This window comes from Malania oleifera, chromosome 2, assembly GCF_029873635.1.
Source record: "Malania oleifera isolate guangnan ecotype guangnan chromosome 2, ASM2987363v1, whole genome shotgun sequence".
Lineage (NCBI taxonomy): Eukaryota > Viridiplantae > Streptophyta > Magnoliopsida > Santalales > Ximeniaceae > Malania > Malania oleifera.
Genome location: NC_080418.1, coordinates 912,019 through 937,500, shown reverse-complemented (window position 1 = coordinate 937,500; position 25,482 = coordinate 912,019). Strand labels below are relative to the sequence as shown.

At 37.4% G+C, this 25,482-nt stretch overlaps 1 protein-coding gene across 4 annotated transcripts in view; it reads left to right on the top strand.

Annotated features, from left to right (window-relative positions):
* LOC131149006 (probable LRR receptor-like serine/threonine-protein kinase At1g06840) overlaps positions 1-25,482 on the top strand; it is a 120,343-nt gene that overhangs the window by 10,385 nt on the left and 84,476 nt on the right. For all 4 annotated transcript variants that reach the window (XM_058099030.1, XM_058099031.1, XM_058099032.1 and 1 more), the window contains exons 3-8: positions 4,911-5,064; positions 6,247-6,318; positions 6,493-6,564; positions 19,540-19,683; positions 19,785-19,856; positions 19,992-20,063. In XM_058099030.1, coding sequence (XP_057955013.1) covers positions 4,911-5,064; positions 6,247-6,318; positions 6,493-6,564; positions 19,540-19,683; positions 19,785-19,856; positions 19,992-20,063 — 586 coding nt within the window. The remainder of the gene's footprint in view (positions 1-4,910; positions 5,065-6,246; positions 6,319-6,492; positions 6,565-19,539; positions 19,684-19,784; positions 19,857-19,991; positions 20,064-25,482) is intronic.

Sequence of the window (25,482 nt, the reverse complement as noted above, 5' to 3'; positions counted from 1 at the left end):
TTACCGAGAGTGAACCATCTGCAATTTTGACCTTTTTATTGCCTGCACACGGACTATAGGATGAGAACAATTTGGAGCAACCAGTCATATGATCAGTTGCACCAGAATCAATTATCCAAGAATGAACAGAATTAAGAATAACACCTAAGAACGCAGTAGCAAGAGAGTTACCCTTCTGTACCGAAGAACAAGACGGAGTTAAGGACAATTTTGGAGATTGAAACAATTTGTACAGGTGCTCTAATTGCTCCTTGGTAAGAGGGACTGCATTCGAGTTGGTAGAAGGCTCTTGAGTCTCTTCAGCAATGGCTTGGTAGGCGCGACTGTCACGTTTGGATTTTGGCTTCCAATATGCTGGTTTACCATGAAGCTTCCAACACGTCTCCTTTGTATGCCATGGTTTTTTGCAATGCTCGCACCATGGTTTCTTACGCCCATCGAGTTTTGTAACCGTGAGATAAAGGGCTGAATTCTGGGAATAGTAAACGGCCAGATACAAACTTGGGAGGATTGGGTGGAATGGTTTGGGAAGTACCGGAAGAGCCGGTAGGATTTCTTTGTGCGCTGGTCATCGCCGACTTATACTACATCATCAGAAGAAAAGAGCACGAGGCTTTGATACCATGAATGATTTTTTAGAAGAAGAATGACCATTCTTATTGAATTTCAAGAGACATGATTACAAGATAAATAGTAGAGGAAGGCCACCAAATTAGGAAGGCCACAAAATCAGCAAATCAAATCACCACAAAATCAGCAGATCTCTAGGCTAGAAAACAGGAAACTGAAACTACTAGAAACTGAAATAGTAATTTCAGATTTAAAAAAAAAGAATTTCCTAATTTATTCCCTAGAAATCCGACATGTTCTCATGCCCTTAGAGTCGCACCCAAATCATCCAACCAAGGAGAACCAAGGAGTACGTGGCCAATCTTCGTAAGTATGATATCACACCAAACATTATCAGAATAGTCACTCATTTGAATAGGAAACAAACATCTTTCATAAACATATATGGTAGTGTTATCAATCCAAGATATGTCATAAGGCTTTGGGTGAGGTTCCGGATGAAGCTGCATTCAAGTGATTCCATTTATGGAAAGCACATTGATTGGACATCTTCCATCAACGATGATTTTTCAAACCTTTTCTCTGCATTTGAGAAAGGTGTTGAAAAGCTTGAAATTGCGCCTAAAGTTTGGCAAATAACATTCCTTTTTCCTATAATTTTTCACCATGTTGCTGAATTTATGCATAAACATGCTGCAGCTATATCTCACAACCCTTTAACACAATTTCCCACAAGCCTTACTCCAATTTCTTAAAAACTATCTTTAATTCACCTTGATATTGGTTGTCCTGCTAAAATGAAACAATAAACTCAAATTACAGCAACAAAACCTGATTTTTGATGCTGGTGGCCAAAAATTTCTAGGGTTTCATGCCAAATTATCAAGCTTTCTTACAATATATTGTGCCCGCGATCAAAATATCAAGTTGCGGATCAAATTATTGTGGAGAAACACAAAATATCGTGCCTGCAGGCAATTTCTTGCGAGATAGGAAATTGCAGAAGACTCTGGGACACTTTCTCATGCGCTTCACCGGCGCATGGGGCGTGTGAGTCACCAGTAGCAACATTCTGGGGATGAAACTTCAGGCGAGTGCAGATCAGTGGGTGGGGAGCAGTGGTGGTGGTGGTGTGATGAAAAAAACACAAGAATCTAGGGATTCTTGAAGGCTGAGAGCTGGAGTATGTTTGGCTGGCATGGGGGTTACATGACTGGTCGAATGGTGATGCAATGTTGAGGTATAGGGTTTCGGAGGTTTTTGTTTTCAATGGAATCGTTGGCGTTGGAGGATGGTGGCTGGAAAGTGGTGTTTTAACAAATGGGGACATGTCTAGAATCTCATAAAAAAATCAGAAACTGCAGAACTGCTTTTGGTTTTTTTTTTGGACTGAAATTTCAGAACAGAGATGATGAGATGAGAGACAAAAATAAAGGGAGAGTGATTAGTGGAGAGGATGGAATAAGAAAGAACTAAGAGAATTTCAGAATTTCAGAATGCAGAGTATCAGAGAAAGCAGATGATACGAAGAAGAAGAAGAAAGAAGAAGAGGGAAGGAAAGAGATGAGGACAAAACTGTTGCAGGCAGAGCAGTGGGCTTAGGACAGAGCAGAAAATAGAGGGAAGGGGCTGCTGAACGGCAGAGAGAACAGAGAAATACAAGGAATGGTGAAGGCAGACTAGAGATGGGGAAAGAAGGGAATAAGAGGGAAGAAGAAGACTGCAGGAGGAAGAAGAAGAAAAGAGAAGAAGAGTGAGGAAAGAATGGAGGACTGAAATGGAAGAATGAGATTGTGGTTGGGGTCTGATACCAAATGATGCAGGGGCAGCATCAAGGTTTTGCGCCATGGAGAAATTAGAAGAGAGGAAGGGAAGGGAGGAGAGAGGAGATACCAGGGCGAAAATTCATGTTCAATTCCAATTTAAATTCATCAATCTGCTCACTAATCTTTTCCACAGGAATAGTTAGTACCCCATTCGTATGCTGATTACTTACAACCAAACTCTCACCCAGCTCACCCTCAAAAATTGAAAAATCCTCTAAGCCTTCAAGCTGAGAAGGGGCACATAAGAAATATCCCTCAACACATCCAATGAGTTGGACTCATAATCTAGATTTTTGTGCCTCTCATCCGACAACAAACCCCTATGACAAGCAAAATCACTTTAAAAATTACTATCCTTATTTGAGACATCCTCCCATTTTTTATTCCTCTGAATTTTATTCACACTTTTCTGCATCTCAACCATTTTGCAATTTTGAGATTCCTCAACATGAAAATTCCCATCAGCATCTATTTTTAAAAATTTACCTTCATGGAAGTTTGAATTCATAGAATTGCTTACCAATTTTTCTTATCTTTCCCTTCCTTCCTTGCTGATCGGCACTCATAAATCTTCTTAACCACAGTTGACTTAGATTCATTTCTGTTATGTTAATCCCCAGAAATACTTAGCTCTTGGCCTGAACCATTAATAAGAATGTTCTCAAATTTGTTCCCCAGATGATTGAATTTCTTGCTCCACCCGAGAAATTCCCCCCTTAGAATCATCTGAAAAATTCTCCCTTCTCAAACCAACAACCCCACTGTTCTCACATTTACCCCTCAAATCTTCTTGGGTTTCTCTGCTAGTTAAATTGACCCTAAAAGAAGACCCTTGGTTTTCATTATAATACCAATCACGCTCTGGGCTTTAGAGACATCATTTAAAACATGGGCCTAGTAGAGTGGCCCATCTTAGAAAAGGAAGAGCCCTCTTTTTTTTTTTTTTTTCAAAGAACTATTGATGTCTGTCTCTTTAAAGCAATGGGCCTGCTCAAAGGCTTGGCCCCCATCTTTGATAGTAAAGGGCCTTGTCTTTTCTCAAGTAATTGTCTCAAATCTAAAACAACCAAAAAGCTCCTGCGCCCAATCCGCAATGTCTCATCATGCCCAAGAGAAACCCTAGCCGCCTCTACCACCTTTGCAACTCCAACTGTAACCCTAGCCGCTTTGACAATGGGTTTCTCCACCTCCGAACAATAATGGCTTCTGGAGCATATTCTTTCTGTTGCAGCTCAACTTCAAACGAGAGCAGATCTGTCCTTTCTCCAAAGTGGCTCCCTTGCTTAAAGCAAATCGGCACTTTACATCCTTACCTTATAACATTATTTAGCTCTGCCACAACCTGACTCCATGATTGTTGATCTCCCTGCAAATCTTTGACCATATCCCTAGCCTGTTGATGCAGACCCCTAACCACCTCGCAGAATTCATTTTTTCAGAACTTTGAAACCCTACATCTTTAGATCCACTAGGAATAAAAACTAAATACCTCTTCTCTTTCCACCCCAACCCTAACTATGGAAATTTCCCCACCTTTGTTTGACGAATCTTCAACTAATATTATACATTACCCAAACACACCGTATGAAATCCTCTTCCCAACTAATTAATATACAATCCATCAGAAAACCATTTTGCGGCATCTGAAGGAAACCCGACTCACCTGTTGTAATTCTGATTGTGTTTCGAGCACGAACAAATACAGCTTCTCCCCCACTTTGTCTAACCTTAGACCAAAGGTCTCTCTTTTGATTTTATTCTAGATTAATCGCTTGCATAAATCTATTGTCATTTTCTAACAATTCTATGGTGGAACACGAAGTGAAGAGAAAAAAGGGTTTCCTGAGAGAGTATTCCATCCTTCTAATATAATAACATCCTGGGTGTTAAGATTTTTAAGATTATATAAAAAATTAAACTTACAAAATCATTTTATTTTAGAGCATTCAAATCTAAATTACTTTGTTGCTACAATAAATAATATTTGATTGATTCATGAATTTCATTTATATTACCTGATATGTTTAAGACGTTTAATACACATATTTATAGTGCAACTATTGCACCTCATAAAGAACACAAATGTATTTAATTTTTAATATATTAGTCCTGAGACATACATTATTAAGTTTATTAACCATTTCTAAAGTTCCATAAAAGAATCAAGTGCTTGACTATTTCCATCGTTTTCAAATAGAAATCGAAATTGATATTGAAATCAAAATTTCCATACTTTAGCTTTGAAATTTTTGTCAAAATAGAAATTTAAGACTTTGAGGGCAATATTTGGGTGAAATGACAAATTAAATTGTTGATTTATGCAATGGTGGTTGTTTATAATAAGTTTTGTACGCTTACACCTTGATTAAGTGCTAATAACATTATCTGGAAAAGGTTTTTCTTTGATTCAATGTGCACTTTGTGATACTCTAAAGATGTAGAACAAGTTGAGAGTGGAGTAAAAGTCAAATTGTTCATGTCGATAAAATCTTGATCATTTGAATTAATTTGTAGTGATGGCATTGAGGGCTATTCGGAGAAGTTTGGATGATTCCATCTTGAAGAATTTGAGTAACTGGAATCGGGGAGATCCATGTACAGCCAATTGGACAGGGGTTTTGTGCTTCAATACAACAAAGAATGATGGCTATCTGCATGTTGAAGAATTGTAAGATATTCAGTCTTTTCTTAATTTTTGTTTTTTAATTATGATGTAACCTCTTTCGTTAACCTTTTTTTACCCAAATTATCTATGTTTTATCTTGAATAAGTTGTAGATAAAATTCTGTTCCATGTGGATAAAAGATCCTGTTCTCTTCCCCCTCCTCCCCCTTTTTTCTTTCTTTGAAGAATTTTTTTGGATAGAAGGGTAAGGATGTGCAAGTACTTTCTATTGCATTAACTTTCTTTTTTAATTATTAAATTACCACTTTACCTAAAAGCTTAAGCTGTTAGGTTGTGGGCCAACAATGTACACAGCAAGCTTTAACTCTCTCCTCCATGTGCAGATCGACAACACATGGAGAGATAAATACATGATAGAAAACATCCATTATAGGGAACACAATAATTTTTTAAATGCACAATAAACACGGGCAATAAGACTATAATGCAAGTCCTTTTGGTAACTAGCTCTGATACATGTTAGATACATGTTAGATTACTACTTTACCTAAAAGCTTAAGCTGTTAGGTGGTGGGCCAAGAATGTATATCAACCTTTAGCATTTTTTTTTTACGTTTTCTTTTATTTTTTTGACGAATTCTCATACTCCATGTACATTCTTTTCTCTTAATAAACTCAAATAATGCCAAATTTAATAGGGGAAAGACCATTGCCTTGGTGAAAGAGATTTCAAGGCCACAAAGCACCTATTGAAAGATTACAATACAATAGCGCACTCTATTAATGACGGTTTAAGTTGCGGAATATAGAAACTGAAGACGAGCTCTTTTGATTCGCTTCATCACATAGATTCTCTTGAACAAATAAAAGATACTCACATAATTGAACGGAACCATTTTAGTTTGCCCACCTCCTTCCAACTTCATTCTTGATGTTTTATGGTTGCATCTAGTTCACTTGCCTCACCATATCTCTCTCTTTGTCGATATTTTGTAATCGTGTGAATGCTGGGTTTGAAGAAAGTAACTGGTTGACAGTGAAAAGACTATCTAAAGGATGCGGAGGCAGCATGATTCTTTACTATTGCATGCTACTTTAATAGTAATTTTTTTGCCTCACCCTCTGACAATGTTGCCTTGTTAATTTACATATTTTTGATCTTTAATTTTCTTTTTTTTTTACATATTTTTCATTTTTAACTTTCTTCTTTCCCCCTCTGTTTCAGGCAGCTGCTAAGTATGAAACTTTTAGGAAGTTTATCACCAGAGCTGGGCCGCTTATCTAATATGAAAAGATTGTGAGCCTCAATATATTCTTATGCTATCCTGATATTTATGAACACTTTTACATATGAAATTGAGTTTTTAAACATGTCTACTCTCAATTATTCTGCAGGATTCATTTTCTCAAACCCAATTATGATTTTTTTTTCTTTTCCCACTGATTATTTTTCATTGCTGTATTGTAAAAGGAATTTTATGTGGAACAACATTAGTGGGAGCATTCCAAAGGAGATAGGCAATATTACATCATTGGAACTTCTGTAAGTTTTAAGTGCTGGACTGATTAGATACTTTACGTTGCTTCCATTTACTTGCATGCTGGTATTATTGGTAATTGCTTACATGCTTGTAGATTAATGATCTAATGCAGAAACGTAAGGCTGCTGCTGTTTATTTATTTTAGGATAGAAAAAGAAAGACTTCATTGAAGAAGAAAGACAGTACACGGAGCATAAGAAATCTTCGTTTGAAGATGTTAGAAGAGAATATGTTATTTTTTTATGGTTTGAGTGGGGGCATTTTTGTCTTTTGTTCCTTTTTTATTATTAATATATCAGGGTAAACCTGGAGCTCTACGTATGCTCCAAGAAACTGCTGCCTAATTTTTCTTCTTCCTTTATGTTAATGGTTATTTTAGTCTTTTAGTATTATTGTGTTAGTATTATGTTAATTAGTGAGAGTTAAAAAGGGTATTCTGGTCATTCTAATGTTGTGGGACACTATGTCTATTACTAGAGTGGACAATTTAGTGGGTTTTTTCTCTCTTTCTGTCTTGTTTGATATTAGAGATAGGGGTCAATGGTGGATTTCCTCTATGTACGGTCCTTCTAGGCCAGCTGTTAGGGGAACTTTTTAGGATGAGTTATGTTTTGTTTCTAGCTTATGCTCGTCGAGGTGGATTGTGGGTGGTGATTTTAACGCAATCAGGTCCCTTAGGAAAAAAATGGGGGTGGCAAGGCTAATGTCTCTATGCAAAAGTTTGATTTGGTTATCAGGGAGTGTGGATTCAGGGATCTTCCTTTGGGCGATGCCAATTTTACGTGGTCAGTGGTTGGGGCTAGGGAGATCGCTAGTAGAATCGATAGGTTCATTTTTTACATTGACTGGGAGGAGGAGTTTCTTAATCTTACTCAAGTGGTATTACTAGACCCACTTCTGATCATTTTCCTATTTTGTTGGAATCTAGGAAAGTGCCTTGGGGTCCCACCCTATTTAGGTTTGAGAATATGTGGTTAGAGCATGGCTCCTTTCAGACCTTGGTTAGGACTCGTGGAGTGAGGATGTGAAAAGGGGTTGGGAGAGGTTTAGATTTATGAAGAAGTTGAAGAGGTTGAAAGAAAATTTGTGTGGAATAGGGAGGTGTTTGGAGATTTTTTGAGGTTATTTGTCTTTTAGTATTATTATTGAGTGTGTTAGTATGTTAATTAGTTAGAGTTAGTAAGAGTATTATTGTCATTAGAATGTATTTAATTTGTCTTATAAATAGAGGGAGAGACCTATCTTTAAGTTAGGTCATTCATTTTAATCAAATCTTAACATGGTATCAGAGCATGATCCAACCTAAACCCTATTCCCCTCAACTGTTGCCAAAAAACACCATTCTAGCAGCTGTCCTTCCTAAATCCACCTCCATCCCATATTATTTCACAAAACCAACCATACACCCATAAACAAAACCCCCTCGAAGCTTAACCCCACAAAACCCCATCATTGGAGGAGCACCCAAACGCAGGCCAAATGCCGCAGTGCCGACCCCACGTGCCAGCGCATGATTGACCCACTTTTTTCTTTTCTTTTCCTCTGCCATGTTCTGATTCTTTCTTTAGACTATACTATCAAGCCGTTAGGCCAGTTTTTTGCTAAAAAATTCAACCTTTTGCAACCATGCATTCACAGTATTTCGTTAATTTCTTTTTAGGGTTTATGAAGGCTTCTGTGAGTTTTTTGGACCCATGGCAGCATTCGTATGTTCAGTTGTGAGGCTGTAGCACTGCTATATCCGTTGGTGAGTTTTTCACCTCACCTATGGTTGTGTCGCTGCTTCACATAGTTTGTGATTGTCCTGATTAATGATTGATCTTCTTGTTTTTGGTGTGGTTGCTGATTTTTGACTGCTGTGGCAGTGCTATATCTGTCGGTGAGTTGTTCACCTCGTCCGTGGTTGTGTCAGTGCTTCACATAGTTTGTGATTGTCTCGATTAGTTTTGATGTTCTTCATGTTTTTGGCGTGGTTGCTGATTTGTGAGTGTTGGGATGGAATCTATGAATCCAAAATTTTGTTTCCTGCATCGCTGCCTCAAATAATGACTCAAAAATTGGATGGAAAGAACTATGTTCCATGGTCTAAAGCTGTTCGGATTTATTTAGAAGGATTAGGGAAATTTGACCGCTTGCTCCAATCTAATCCTTTTGATGAGAAGAGAAAAGACATGTGGGTTCAAGAAAATGCCTTGATTGTTTCCTTTTTATGGAATTCGATGGAGCCACAGATTGCATAGATGTGTGTGCATCTAGATACATGCAAGGAGATTTGGGATTATGTTAAAACTTCTACACCTTAGTAACATTACACGTATGTATGATTTATCCCAGGATTACTTTGAGTTACAACAAGGAGATGGGAGTATTGCAGATTATTTTGGAGAGATGAAGCGTATTCTTGAGGAGCTTAACGTCGTGCAACCAATAACTGTTAACATTCTTAAGATGCAGAAGCAGAGGGAGCAGATGACAGTTCTTCGTGTTCTAGTAGGCTTAAGACCCGAGTTTAAGGCACACTAGTCCTAGATACTTAGTAGTGTCAAGATGCCATCATTTGCTGATGTTTATTCTCGTGCCCTTCGTACTTCCTTTAGCACACATTCTCCTGCTCTTGCATCTGTCCTCTGAGAGGACAAATTTTGCTACATAGGATGATTCTACTTTTTTACCAAACAACCATAAAAGTTATTGAGGTGGTTCGAGTGGTAGTAGTGGTAGAGACAGACGAGGTAGAGGTATATCTCGCAAGTGCACTCATTGTATCACACTATTGAGCAGTGTTGGGATCTTCATGGCAGACCTTCATGTGTTGCCAATGCAGCCACCACTGACTTCACACCTTTGGGGGCAGTCAATGCAGCCACTACCGACTCCTCACCTTTGGGGCCGAGTGGGGAGCAACATACTATATCCATGTCAGAGGAAGAGTATTCCAAGTTTCAGTAGTATCAAGCGTCACAACAAGCTTCTCTTCCCATTGCATCTCTTGCCCAAACAGGTAATCACATAGTATGTCTGTCATCCAGTACTTCTCATCATAGTCCTTGGGTCATAGACTCTGCTGGCACTGATCATATCACAGGTGTACCTAGCTTCTTCTCCACTTTCAACATCTAGATAATTTACCTTGTGTTACTCTTGCTGATGGATCCACCACCGTAGTCAAGGTAATTGGGACTATAAATCCTACTTCTTCTATTTCTATTCCTTTGGTTTTATATGTTCCCAAATTTCCTTTTAGTCTTCTGTTTGTCAGCAAAATTACTAAATCCATGAATTGTTCAGTGACCTTCTTCTTTGATTATGTGGTTATTTAGGATTTGAAGAGGAGGATGACGATTGGCGAAGGGCGTGAAGCTGGTGGACTCTATCATTCTGAGCCGCTATCTCCTTCTACCGCTTGCACTGCTGCTGCCACGCTTTTCCAAATTCATTGTCACCTTGGTCATCCTTCATTGTAAGAGTTAAAATATCTTGTTCCTAGTTTGAGTTATGTGACTAGTCTCAATTGTGAGTCTTATTTGTTGGGAAAGCACCATTGTGTTTATTAAGCTTCCCGAGTCAATAAACGAGCTGCAAGCCCTTTTATGTTTGTTCATTCTGATGTTTGGGGTCTTAGAAGGGTTGTGTCAAAGTTGAGATTCCAATACTTTGTAACCTTGTGGATGATTATTCAAGAATGACTTGGTTATATTTACTAAAAGATCGTTCCGAGTTATTTCATGTATTTTGTACCTTTTGTTTTTAAATAAAGACTCAATTTGGTTTGCTAGTTCGAATACTTCGAAGTGATAATGCTAAACAGGTTTTCAGTGCATAATTCACTACTTGTATGACTCAGTTTGGTATTGTTCATTAGTCATCTTGTGCCCACACTCCTCAACAAAACGGGATTGCAGAGAAGAAAAATTGGCATCTTCTTGAAATCACTCACATGTTACTTTATCAAATGCATGTACCTAAAGTGTTTTGGAGTGATGTTGTACTTACTACTTGTTATCTGATCAACAGAATTTCATCCTTTGTTCTTAGTGGTAAAATTCCCTACTCCATTCTCTTTCCTAACTCACCTTTATTTTCTCTTCCTAAAAACTTGTATATTTGGGTGTATCATTTGTTTATCAACTAACTCCTAGGGTGGATAAGTTGGCTCATCGTGCTATAAAATGTGTCTTTTTGGGCTACTCATATATTCAAAAATGGATATCATTGATATAGTCTTGTGCTGCATTGCTTATTTGTTTCTGCCTATGTTACCTTCTTTGAGTCTAACCTTACTACACCCAGTCACTGAGCACTTCTGAGCTCAATGAGTCTCTTGCTTTGCCTAATCTTCCATATTCAACGTTGCTGTGCTTGCCCAACCAACCATCTGAGTCTCCTTGTAATTTGAGTCCTTCTCAATACCTTGATCACCCTAATTTGCAGGTGTATGCACAACGGCGGCTCCAAGGAAGGGAGTCGCCTCTAGCTTCTACTACTACGCCTTTGGTTTCCTTATCCAATAATCATACTTCCCATGATGTTTATCCTCTATTGCCGTTCGAAAAGGTAAGCACACATGTACTCAACATCCCATTTCCAACTATGTTTCTTATGAGTCTTTATCACCCTCCTATTATTGTTTTGTTACTGCTTTATCATTTACTTAAAAAAAAAAAAAAAAAAAAGGGCAGCCCGGTGCGCATAGCTCCTGCGTATGAGGGGTCTAGGGAAGGGGCGGATCATAATGCTTTATTATCTACTGCCCTTCTTAAATATGTTTCAAAAGCCTTAGCCCATTCTGGGTGGGGGGATGCTATGGTTGAAGGGATGAATGCTTTACATGGTAATGGTACTTGGGACTTGGTACCTTTTTCCTTCTGACAAGTTTGTGGTTGGTTGTCGCTAGGTTTACACTTTTGAAATTCTACCTTGGTTCTGTGGCTCATCTAAAGGCCCGTCTTGTTGCTAAGGGATACACTCAGGTGTATGGTCCAGATTATTCTGATACTTTTTCTCCGGTTGCCAAACTTACATCAGTACGTCTGTTCATCTCCTTGGCTACTACTTGTCATTGGTCTCTGCATCATTAGATATGAAAAGTGCCTTCTTGCATGGTGACCTTGAGGAGGAGGCTTATATGGAGTAACCACCTAGGTTTGTTGCTCAGGGGGTGTTAGGCTTAGTGTGTCAGCTCAAGAAGGCTTTATATGGTTTAAAGCAGTTTCTAGTGGTTGTTTCAATGCTGTAGTGCTTGAGTTTGGTCTTCGATGGTGCGCTGTGGATCATTTCGTGTTTTATTGTCATACTTTATCGGTTAGGATCCTTCTTGTTGTTTATGTGGATGATATTATTATTATTATAGGTGATGATGATAAAGGTATTCAGAGCCTCAACCTTTTTTCTACAGACTAAGTTTCAAAACCAAAGATTTGGGACTGTTGAAATACTTCTTTGGCATAGAAGTATCTAGATTTCATATCAGAACTGTTTTGTCAGAGAGGAAATATATTCTTGATCTATTGGATGAAATTGGGTATTGATGTTCACTACAAATATGAAAAAATATTTTTGGGGCGATGCCATTTTAACAGCTACATATCTCATTAATAGAATGCCTAGTCGGGTTCTTTCTTTTGCCACTCCTCTCCAAAAATTCCAAGAGTATTTTCCTAACTCTCGGGTCAACTCCAATCTCTCCTAAAAAATATTTGGGTGTTCTGCATTTGTACATGTTCATGCTCACAATAGGGATAAATTGGAACCTCATGCCATTAAGTGCGTTTTTATTAGTTACTCTCCGACTCAGAATGGCTACAAATGTTATGATCCTGTCACAAAAAAATTATTTGTTAGCTTGGATGTCACGCTCTTTGAAACCACTCCTTACTTCCTAAAGCCCTTTCTTCAGGGGGAGAATTGGAGTGAAGATCGGTTCTTTGATTCTCTGTTGATGAATCTGTGCCATATACTGAGTCTGCCATTGCATCATTTCCTAATTTGTCATGTACAAAAGACCACTTAAACTCAGGGGGAGATGCAGAAAAATAACATAAGGAAATACTTGTTTACTCAAGAAAGCCAAAAACAAAGAACAAGGAGAATCTCATACCTGAGGCACCAAGAAGTTGGAACTAGTGATAGCTCTGAGCAACCATGAGTCCACGCCCAATCCCAATCAGGTAATAGATGGCCATGAGCTTCCATCTGATAAGTCTGCACCTGATGACATCAATTTACCTATTGCAGTTAGAAAACAAATTAGGTCATGTACTCTATTTCCCTAGTCAAAATAAATGTCTTATAAAACTCTGTCTATAGGGTGCTGTGCTTTTACTTCTAGCCTTGACAGGATAAAAATTCCAAAGAATATCCAAGAAGTCTTGGAGGTTCCTAAATGGAGGGAAGCTGTCAAGGAGGAAATGTGGGACCTGGAAAAGAATGGAACTTGGGACGTTGTGAATTTACCGAGATGTAAGAAGCCAGTAGGCTGCAAATGGGTCTTCATAGTGAAATATAGAGCTGATGGGATAGTTGAACGGTGTAACATTCGACTTGTTGCAAAAGGGTTTACACAGACCTATGGCATTGACTACACAGAGACGTTTGCACCAGTGGCGAAATTGAATATAGTTCGGGTCCTCTTGTCCTTGGCAGCTAACTTGGATTGGCCACTACAGCAACTCGACATTAAGAATGCATTTCTAAATGGCGAGTTAGAAGAAGAAGTCTACATGATGATACCACTAGGTTTTAGTAAGAAAGGTGACGAAAACATAGTATGTAAACTCAAAAAGTCCCTGTATGGACTCAAGCAATCTCCTAGAGCATGGTTCGACATATTTGCGAAGGTGATAAAGAACCAAGGATATTGACAAGGGCAATCAGATCACACTATGTTTTTCCAACAGTCTGAAAGTGGTAAGAAAACAATTCTGATTGTGTATGCTGATGATATAATCTTAACTAGAGATGATAGAGTGGAGATGGAAAGATTGAAGAAAGTCCTAGCTGCTGAGTTTGAAGTTAAAGACCTAGGATGAATGCGGTACTTCTTGGGAATGGAAGTTGCTAGATCAAAAAAGGGTATCGGTGTCTCTCAACGAAAGTATATCCTTGATCTCCTAACTGAAACTTGCATGTTTGGATGCAAACCTAGTGAAAACCCCATTGATGCAGTAAAGAGAGTTGAAGATTGCGGAATATTGGTTGAAAAGGAGAGATATCAGAGATTGGTTGGTAAACTAATCTATCTATCACATACCAGACCCGACATTGCATTTGTAGTAAGTGTGGTAAGCCAACACATGCATTCACCGAAAAAGACTCACGTAGATGCTGTGTACAAGATCCTCAGGTATCTCAAGGGCTCTCCAGGCAAAGGACTCTTTTTCAAGAAGTGTGAAAGCAAGGAAGTAGAAGTTTTCACAAATGCAGATTGGGTAGTATCAGCGGAAGATAGAAAGTCTACCACCGGATATTGCACCTTTGTATGGGGAAATTTGGTGACTTGGAGGAGTAAAAAACAGAAGATAGTGGCTCGAAGTAGTGTTGAAGCTGATTTTAGGGCTGTTGCTCAAGGGATATGTGAAAGACTGTGGTTACGAAAACTTTTGGAAGAATTACAGATCCCGGTGAAATTCCCTATCAAACTCTACTGTCACAACAAAGCAGCCATTAGTATCATTCTCAATCTAACTCAACATGACAGGACTAAGCATGTAGAAGTGGACCGACACTTTATCAAAGAGAAGGTTGAAGAAGGAACCATTTGTATGACTTATGTACACATCTTTACCAAAGGGTTAGCCCGATAGAGTTTTGATGATTTCATCTGCAAGTTGGACATGATCAATACATATGAATCAACTTGAGGGGGAGTGTAGAAATCCCGAGTGTCATGGAGTGATTTAGGGGTATTTATGTAGAGAATTGTATATTATTGAGAGAGATTATTTTAGGAGATTGTTTCCATATTTAGAATATCTGATTGTATTATAAATATTGTGTTTTGGCTTGTGCAAAATTATTCAAGAAATACATAAATTATTCATTCTGATTTCAAGTTGCTATCATTTGTCGATGTTTATTCTCGCGCCTTCGTGCTTCCTTTAGCACACATTCTCCTTCTCTTGTGTCTAACTCTGAGAGGACAGCTTTTGCCACGCATGGTGATTTTAGTTTTCGAACAAGCAGCCATAGAAGTTATTAAGGTTGCTTAAGCGGTTGTGGTAGTAGAGATGGACAAGGTAGAGGCACTCCTCACAAGTATGCTCATTGTGGACGAGGTAATGCAGCCACTATCGACTGCACACCTTTGGGACAGCCAATGCAACTACCACCGACTCCACACCTTTGGGGCCAAGTGAGGGACAACGTACTATATCTATGTCAGAGAAAGAATATTCCAATTTCCAGCAGTATCAAGCATCATAACAAGCTTCTCTTCCCATTGCATCTTTTACCCAAACAGATAATTCCACAACATGCCTATCATCCAGTACTTCTCGTCCTAGTCCTTAGGTTATAAACTTCGTTCCCACTAATCATATCACATGTATACTTAATTTCTTCTATACTCCTCAGTATCTTGAAACTTATCTTGTGTTACTCTTGTTGATGGATCCACCGCTGCCATTTAAGGGAATTAGGAATGTAAATCTCACTTCTTCTATTTCTCTTTCTTTGGTTTTTGATATTCCCAAGTTTCCTATCAATCTTATGTTAGCAAGATTACCAAATCCATGAATTGTTAAGTTATATTCTTCCCCGATTATGTTGTCATTCAAGATTTGAAGATGAGGAAGATGATTGGCGAAGGGCGTGAAGTTGGTGGACTTTATCACTTTGAGCGCTATCTCCTTTTACCACCTGCATTGTTGTTGCCACACCTCTCCAAATTCGTCGTTGCTTTGGTCATCCTTTAATGGAAGAGTTGAAACATCTATTCCCTGATTTAAGTTCTGTAACAAGTCTTGATTGTGATTCTTGTCAGTTGGGAGTATCATTGTGTCCCTTTTGCGTCCCGAGTTAATAAATAGGCTACAAGCCCTTTCATGTTAGTCCATTCTAATGTTTGTGGTCCTAGTAGAGTCATGTCCAAGTTGGATTTCCAATACTTTGTAACCTTTGTGGATGATTATTTAAGGATGACTTGAATATATTTAATAAAAAAGATCATTTTGATTTATTTCATATATTTTTTATGACTTTTGTTCTGAAATAAATACTTAATTTGGGTTTCCAGTTCGAATACTTCAGAGTGATAATCCTTAAGAGTATTTTGGTACTCAATTCACTACTTATATGACTTAGTTTGGTATTGTTCATCAATCATCCTATGCCTATACTCCTTAACAAAATGGGGTTGCAGAGAGGAAAAATAGACATATGCTTGAAAACACTCACACCTTACTTTATCAGATACGTGTACCTAAAGTGTTTTGGAGTGATGTTGTACTTATTGCTTGCTATCTTATCAACAAGATGCATTCTTCTATTCTTAGTGATAAATTTCCCTACTTCGTTCTCTTTCCTAATTTACCTCTATTCTCCCCTTCTTATATATTCGGGTGTGTGTCCTTTGTTCATCAGCTAACTTCCGCAGTGGATAAGTTGGATCCTCATGCTATAAAATATGTCTTTCTAGGATACTTATATACTCAAAAGGGATATCCCCATTATAGTCCTACTTTGCATTGCTTCTTTGTTTTTGTAGATGTCACCTTTGTAGTGTCTGCACCATACTACACTCAATCCCTGAGTGCTTCTGATTTGAATGAGTCCCTTCCTCTACCAAATCTTCCAGATTCTAGTTTGCTGTCCTTACCTAATCATCCACTTATGTCTCTATGTAGTTTGAGCCCTTATTATTGTCTCGATTGTCCTATTTGCAGGTGTATTCATGATGATAGCTTTAAGGAAGAGTCTCCACTAGCTTCTAATACCACGCCTTTGGTTTGCTGATCTAATGATCATATTCCCCACAATATTGATACTCCTATTGCTGTCCGAAAAGGTAAACGCACATGTACACAACATCGCATCTCCAAATTTCTTTGATATGGCTTATTGTCGCCTTCCTATTATTGTTTTGTTACTACTCTATCATCTGATGACCCTCGTAAATCTAGTTTGGGAGCCTTTGCCCACTTTGGGTGGAGGAATTCCATGGTTGAAGAGGTGAATGCTTTACAAGACAATGATACTTGGGAATTTGTATCTCTTCCTTTTGACACATCTATGGTTGGTTGTTGTTGGGTATTCACTGTGAAAGTCAACCTTGATGGTTTTGTGGCTCGTCTGAAGGCATGTCTTATTTCTTCGAGGTGTACTCAGGTGTATGGTTTGGATTATTTTGACAAATTTTCCCTTGTTTTCAAACTTACATTAGTATGTCTTTTCATCCCCTTGGCCACCACTTGTCATTGACCTCTGCATTAGTTAGTTGTGAAGAATGCCTTTCTTGCATGGTGATATCGAGGTGGAGGTCCACATGAGCAACTGCCTGGGTTTGTTGCTCAATGGGAGTCCGGCTTATTGTATCGGCTCAAGAAGACATTATATGGTTTAAAATAGTCTCGTAGGGCATGGTTTAGTCGATTTAGTGTTGTTGTACTTGATTTTGGCCTTTGATGGTGTGCAAAGGATCACTCTATGTTTTATCGTCATACTTCATCGGGTTGGATCCTTTTTAATGTGTATGTGAATGATATTGCAATTATAGGTCATGATGATTAAGGTATTCAAAGCCGCAAACATTTTCTATAGGCTAAGTTTCAAACTAAAGATTTGGGACAGTTGAAATACTTGTAGGCTATAGAAGTGTGGGCTTTCATTTGAACAAATTAAAAAAGAGGAAACCAGCTCTACACCCAGTCCTTCTGGGACGAGATTGGACAAGACAACTAGAAGAGCAGAACACAATATCAAAGCCCAAGTCGTAAATATGTTTAATTGACAATAAACCATGACCGTTGTGGAGCACAAAAAAATTGGGTGTAGAGCTGGGTTAGTAGGGAAGTAGAGAACTGATATATTCAAGATGCTTTGGAAAGCCATTAGCAATGAGAATTGTAATAGGGGCATAAGGGGATACAACCATCAAGAGAGCATAGATTAGGTGTGATATGATGTGACAAGCTAGATTAAAAAAATCATTTATTGGAGAGAGATCTGATTGACAAGAACAAAGCTACATAAAACTGGACATGGCAGGAGGAGACCAACCCTTATTATAAGAATCAAGCATAGGCTTTAGCTGCTCAAGCATTGACTGGGCAATTGCTGGAGAGATGGCACTACTCATGCGGTTAGGAGAGGTATGTACTGCTGGTTGGCGAGGAGATGGTCTTTGAAGTGCAGGGATACTCCTAGGAGGAAGAGTTTACTTAGCAGTCCTGACTAGAATTATGAGGTTGGAGCTTTGGATTAGAGGCTTTCCAGTGGCTTTAATTCTGGAAAAAGCTGCACATCTGTACAACACCACCAGCATATGGTTCACCTTCTATAAAGCAGGTTTTCTGAGTTTAAGTTCTCAGACTGGAGTAAGCAATGGTGGTTGGTGGGAGTGAGAGCAGCCAACTCTGATGGAGAAGGGAAACAGTATTGGCTAACATAAGTTAAGTTTCCTGTGAGTCAACACTTGGCAGAGGTATAGGTTTGAGAATAACTTTTTTCTCTATAATTGACATCGCTATCCTGTGACTGTAGATCCTGGGGTTCTGTAAGGAATAACTGATATCAACATGCAGTCATCCCTTTATAGAATTCTTGAATGGTCTTGTCTCCCTACTTGGCACCTCAATTTTAATCTCCAGTTGATATTGTTTTACAGAATTTGATTCAAGTCACTTTTCTTGCAAAAAGTCAATAACTCCTTTACAGTACCAAACTTGGAAATTCATACTGATATGAGGTTCAACTGATTTATGTTACCAAATATGAACATGAGTGTTCTCCATCTGCTATTTAGCTGCAGATTTCTCAAAATCTTGGGCCTTGTGGTTGGTTGCTTTAACTTTTGAGACTAAGGGTTCATATCGCATAAATTGGTGGAAAAAAGGATTCATATAGCCGATCCCACCTAGTGGGACTAAGGCTTGGTTTTGTTGTTGTTGTAGTCATCTTCCTTTATCAAGCAAGAAAAATTTCACTACACTAGACCAATAAAAGTAATTTATTATCACAGAACACGAGAGGAAATAAATTGTGACAGATTTTGCTGCGCACTGGAGAGAGCTATAACTGCTGGCTGAGGCTGTAGCAATTTGAGGATGAAGTGGTTGTGTAACAGACTGCAAAATGAATCTGCAAGGGCCTTATGATGGATTTCCTTAGGGTCTGAAATTGCTAAGTAAGAAAGGGAGAAGAAGAGGAGAAGGGTTTTGTAGAAAACCTGTGCAATCTGGAAAAAGAAAGAAGTGGAGAGGAAAGGCTGGTTGATGTCTGGCAGGTTGCAGTAGATGTGGAAGGGGCTTGAATAAGCAGCAGACGGAAGATATATCAGTTTATGAGTTGTGACTGCAGCTGAAGACACAATACTAGGCAGTGATGCTGCCTTGCAATGGGAAAACTAGCAGGTTAATAGAGTGAAACAAAAGGAGGAAATAGCTCTGACACCATTATATGAAGCAGAAAAAGGAAGGCTGGTGCTCTGCATAATGTTAAGAGATTAAAATGCTAAGAACACACAGAATGCTGCAATAAATATAACCTAAACAACAGAAATGACAAGAACACACTTACTGCTAAAACTAACTACACTAAATACACACATAGAGATAAACAATAGAATGTAAACTCTGACAGTTAATGTATCCGAAAACTTCTGATTTTTTTTTTTTTTGGGGTATTTGTTGTATCTTATTTAATTCAATTTTGATGTTAGCATTCTTCTGATTCTTCTTGACTTGTTTTTTGGTTTTTAGTAAGTGCAGAACTCATATTTGATTGCGGGTGTGATTTTTTTATGTGATATTCTGTGTTTTCAGGCTCTTGAATGGAAACCTGTTAACGGGTCCATTGCCTAAAGAGATTGGTTATCTTCCAAATTTGGACAGAATACAGATTGACCAGAACCAAATATCGGGTTCACTGCCTAGCTCATTTGCAAATTTGAACAAAACGAAGCACTTGTGAGGGCATTTCTAATACTACGTTTCCTTAATAATATTGCTCATATAATTGTATTTTCTTGCTTTTCTGTCTCATATAACTTTTTTCTCCATATGAACAGCCACATGAACAACAACTCAATTAGTGGGCAAATCCCACCAGAGCTATCCAAATTACCAAGTCTTGTTCACCTGTAAGTTGGTAATATCTAGTTTGGATGTGTCCTTCAATTATATTATCTGTGATATCAGTAATAGAATCCTCATTTCATTTTGTTCTACTTTTTCAATCCTCTACTATTTGTTGCTTACATAGTGAATCTCTACAGCTTGCTGGACAACAACAACTTATCCGGGTATCTTCCACCTGAGTTGTCCGAGATGCCAAGCTTACTTATACTGTATGGTTTAATTCTCCTTTTTTATTTTTTGATAATAAAAGAAGGGGACAGAAAGTCCACCCATAATTCTCCTTAGATATATGGGGAACATTTCTTTTGCTGTATTTGATTCCTTCATTTCATGCATTGCTTCTCTTTATGTGTTTTCTTTTAATGTTGAATTTACTAGGCAGATAATTTTGTTATCATTTATTTTTTTGAATTTTTTGTGCACATTTGATGCATTGTTTTTAGGCTAGAGCCTACCTCACATCATTTATGATGCATATGAATTATAGAGCGGGTATGTTTGTGGGTGGGTGTTTTTTTTTTTTTTATTTTCTTGTTTTGTTTTTTGGGGGCGGGGTAATTTGTATGAGTTAATGTGCTGTAGTGGGTTTAAGCCTTATTAGACTTTGGTCATTAATATATATATTGGGGGAACGTGCTTTTGTTGGATAACTCCATCTTCTTTTCTTCTCATTCTTCTTCTTTGTTCTATTTTTGCAATATCTTTTGAATAGCTAACATGCTATCAGAGTGGAATCTTTTGAGGTAACAAGTTCATAATCAATTTGATTTTGAATGACTTTTTCTCTCCTCTTCTTTTTTTTTCTTCTTCCATTTGTTTTTTTGGATGAATAAGTAATTTATTGAAACTAAAAGAACATGGTACAAGAGGGCCGCCAGCAGCTGAACATTAAAGCATAAACAAATGAACAGGCATTATTTGATTTGCTTAATGAGAAACCCTACTGCACAGGCCTGTCTATATTCCCTAGAGTTTACTGCAACAAGTAGAGCTTTCTTTACATCTGAATACATTTAAATATCAAGATGCAAGTCTTAATCAGATTTTGCAAAATTAGCATGCAATCTTCTATTCCTTTCATGTGAATTGAAATAGATACTATTAGATTACCACTTTACCTAAAAGCTTAAGCTATTTTAGGTTGTGGACCAATAATGTATATCAAGCCTTTAACACTCTCCCACATGTGCAGCCCGACAGCACGTGGAGAGATAAACAAACAATAAATAACACCTGCTACAGGGAGTACAATAATTTTTAAACATCACACAATACACGCAGGCAACAAGACTAGAACCCAGGATCTCCTGGTGACCAGCTTTGATACCATGTTAGATTATCACTTTACCTAAAAGCTTAAGCTATTAGGTTGTGGGGCAACAATGTATATCAAACCTTCAGCTGATACCAAACTAGGATTTAAGCATGGTTGTTAAAATTACGATCCTTCGATCCTACTTTACTAAGACGATCCTGATCATACCTAGAAACACAAAATGGTAGGATCATAGGATTGTAGTAGGATTGCAGTAAAATCGTGGTAGGATCATAAGATGCTACATTCTTTCATATTTTTAGAATCTTTACTAAAGTACTTTTCATATAGGCTGGATTTTTGTCCTATATAACTTGTACATAAAATGGACAACTTAGAAGGTGATTTAGTTTACTTTATATTGACGAAATTATGACTCAAGAATTTACTTTTTGGTTCATTGGTGATTATTAAGTGGTGCAAACTTTATACTTTAGGAATGATGATAGGTAAGCAACACAGTGATGCATTTTACAATAATAATTATTATGATAGTGATGGTTTTAATAGTGGCCTTGATTAAGTCAATAGTCTTACTAATCCCAGTGAGACAATTGGTGGCTTAGATGCTGACATTTAAGGTAGAATTTAGCTCGATAGTTGAGCTTTTGTTTGTTGAAATTTTTTTATGAAAAAGAAAGATGGATATTCATGTTGTATGGTTTTTTGTTGACTGTCTTTTATTAAGAATAATGTTCTTGTTTTTTTTTGTTTTTTATAAGTGATTATTTCATTTTCTTTGTTAGCTGGTTTGGTTAAGTTAGGAATGCAAAAATTTGAAGACTTCATCTTTTTTTTTTTTTTTTTGTAATGAGGGCCCAACCATAGCTACATGTAATTTCTTGAGTCTTCAATACTTGCCAATTTTGTAGGTTTATATCATAGCATTTTTTTGGAAAAATAATATACAGATGCATTTTTCATGTTTATTTATGTATTTAGTAGAATCTTATAATCCTTGATCCGATTCTACAATCTGATCCTGCAAACCATCCTGATCCAATCTAGGATCCCTTTTAATAACCTTGGATTTGAGGCAGATCTGGGAACCAAGGCTTTCAAAGATTTGTCCTTAGCATGAGTCAACAATCAATCTGATATTGCAACCTCAAATTACTTTCTTTCTCAACAAACGGTGAGAAGGTTTGCTAGATCCACAATAATTCTTCTGTTTTCATGGCAGCACAGTAGAAAACTTTGAACACAGTGACCTGCAAAGCTTCACATTGGCATTCTCTCTTTAATGGGAAGTCTTACCACTTGCCAACTGAGAAAAAACTGTGCTTAAGAATTTAGTGAGGGTATTTGTTGCAAGAAACTTTTGAAAGTTCTGTCATTGCAGCTGTGGAAAAATTTCCTGATTTGGATGGAATCCAACTTACGTGAAGCTTTACCTATGGAATACTAATGAGAAACAAGTTGTGTCTGATCTGGCAGGATGCTGGAGCAAATATATATGTGTGTGTGTGTATGTGTGCATATGTGCATATTACATCACTGTTTGTTGCATTGAGTCTGTAACTCTGATCACAGTTCACTCCTCATGCTATTGTTGATTTCATCTTAGTAGGATTTCTTAGAGCTTTTTAAAATTCTTTTCAATTTTTTTCTTTAATTTATCCTAAACTGTGAGGTTAAATGTATTTTAAAGGTTAGATTTGTGTTTCTTATTAGGATTTTATGCCATAAAGAGAGTTTAATTGATGTAGGCATTTCAGAGAATGGAGGCAGGGCATATTAATAAAAGGAGTGCAGTCGCCCCCTCATCTCATCCCCCACCAAAAAGAAAAAAACGAGAATCCCTTTTGTTGATTTAGTTTCTTCACATTGTCACATGGCTTACATCAGATTATGCTAGAATCCATGATCATTGTAACAACAACAACAAAAACAAGCCTTAAGTCCTACTAGGTAAAATCTTTTTTCCACCAGCTCACACAATCGAGGGCATTTTCTTTGAGCAACTTAAGAGCTATTAAATCCTTCTTCACTGTATCTTGTTCCATGTTATTTAGGTCTAACCGCACCCCTTCTAATACTAGTAATAACAACTAGCTCACTCCTCCTCACTTGTGCACTATTTGGCCAGTGTTTCAGATGTCCAAACCATTTAAGCTGGCTCCCTTATCTTATCTTCTATCAATGCTATGCCTAGTTTATTGTGAATACGTTTGTTCCTTATCCTCTAGTGTTAAATCACTTATCCACCTCGGCATTTGAATTTCAACAACTTTTACTTTTTGGATGTGTTTGTTGTTAGTTGCCCAATATTTTCATCCATAAAGCATGATGGTCTTATAGTCATTCTATAGAACTTTACATAATTTTAAGGATATTTTACAATCACACAACATGCTCAAAGCACTCCTCCATTATACCCAACCTGCTTGAATTCTATTACATCGTCTTCAATTTCTTCGTCTGCTAGGATAATAGATCCAAGGTATTGAAATTTACTAGTGCTATTAGTTTCTTGACCATCAAGTTTTATCTTATCTCCAATATTCCTCCTTCCATAGATAAAATTGCATTTCATGTTTTGTCTTATTTCTACTTATCCTAAAGCCTTTAGACTCTAAAGCTGCTCTCCATAGTTCTAACTTCTAACTTAGATTCTACTTCACTTCTACTTTCATTAATCAAAACAATATCATTCGCAAACAATATACACCATAGAATCTTGTTTTGCATATTCTTAGTAAGTTTATCAATCACTAAATCAAAGAGATAGGGGATCAAAGTAGAACCTTGATGTGCACCTACTGCGATTGGAAATTTTCTAGACTCTCCCTTTGCAATCCTAATGCTAGATGTTACTCTGTCATACATATCCTTAGTGACATCAATATATCTACTGTACACTCCTTTCTTTTCTAAAATCCACCATAGAACTTTCCTTGGTACTCTATCATAGGCTTTCTCTAGGTCAATAAGAATCACATGCAAGTCCATCTTCTTTTTCCTAGACTTTTTTATTAATTTTCTTAAAAGATGAATAGATTTTGTTGTTGATCTCCAAGCATAAAACCAAATTGAATCTCAGAGATCCTTGTTTCTAATCTTATCTTAAAAGATAAATTGATTTTGTTGTTGATCTCCTGGGCATAAAACTAAATTGATTCTCTGAAACCCTTGTTTCTAATCTTATTCTTTGTTCCATTATCCTTTCCCATAGTTTCATTGTTTGACTCATAAGTTTAATTTTGCAATAGTTATTACAATTTTGAATATCCCCTTTGTTTTTGTAGATAAGTAGCAATGTGCCTTTCCTTTATCCATTTGGCATTTTCTTGGTTTTTATAGTTGTGTTAAGTAGATTAGTTAGCCATATACTTCATTATCCTTTACACATTTCTAAACTTCAATTAGAATGTTATTCGGTTCTACAAATTTTTCACCTTTATTTTTTAAATCTATCTTAACTTTAATGACTTTAATTTTGTGCATAAATCTCAGATTTTGTGTTTTCCTCATTTTTGACTTCTAAGTTTACACTTTCCATTTGGTTTTCATTAAATAACTTATTAAAGTATCTTCTGTCAACGGACAGCAAAAGCTTTGCTGTCCACACTTCTTCCCTTATTTCAGCCCACAATTATTTGCTTATTTCTCCATTCATTATTCTGTACAGTTAGCATACATTATTTGACAGATTATAGTTTACATGTATAGGGCTAAAATCATGCAGGGACTTATTTGCTTTCCATTGACAAATTATAGTTTACATGTATAGGGCTAGAATCATGCGGGAACTTATTTTCCATGTATAGCATTCTTGTAAAGTCTATATATAATATACATAACTCAAGGCCAGACAATTTCGGCCATTCACACAATACTTTGACATGGTATTAGAGCTGAATGCTAATTTTTTCTTTTCCCTCGAATATTTTTGTCTTCTTGGTTTCGGAGGTGTCTCTCGTGCCTTTTGGTCAGGTCTGTGGTGACCAGTGCTGTGCCTAATTTTTTTTTTTTTTTTCCGGTATTTCTGTGGCTGTTGCGGGTTTGTTCTCTTTTGGGATTTTTTTGGTTCTCTGGTTTTCGGTATTTTTGAGGCTCGGTGGCTGTCGGTGCAGCCTTTATCTTGATTTCTTGGCAACTCTGTGACTGTGTGGCTGTCGGAACAGCCTTCTGTTGTTGTTTCTGGTAACTCTTTGTCCTTGTGACTCTCGAAACAGTAGTCTGAGGGTATTGGAGGTGTTGTGTGACGTCCTTATGCAATTTTCTTGGTTTGCGATTTATTTTTTTAGTGCAGGCAAGTCGATCTCGGTTTTCTTTTCATTTGTGTTGATTTATTTTTGGGCTTCTTGCTT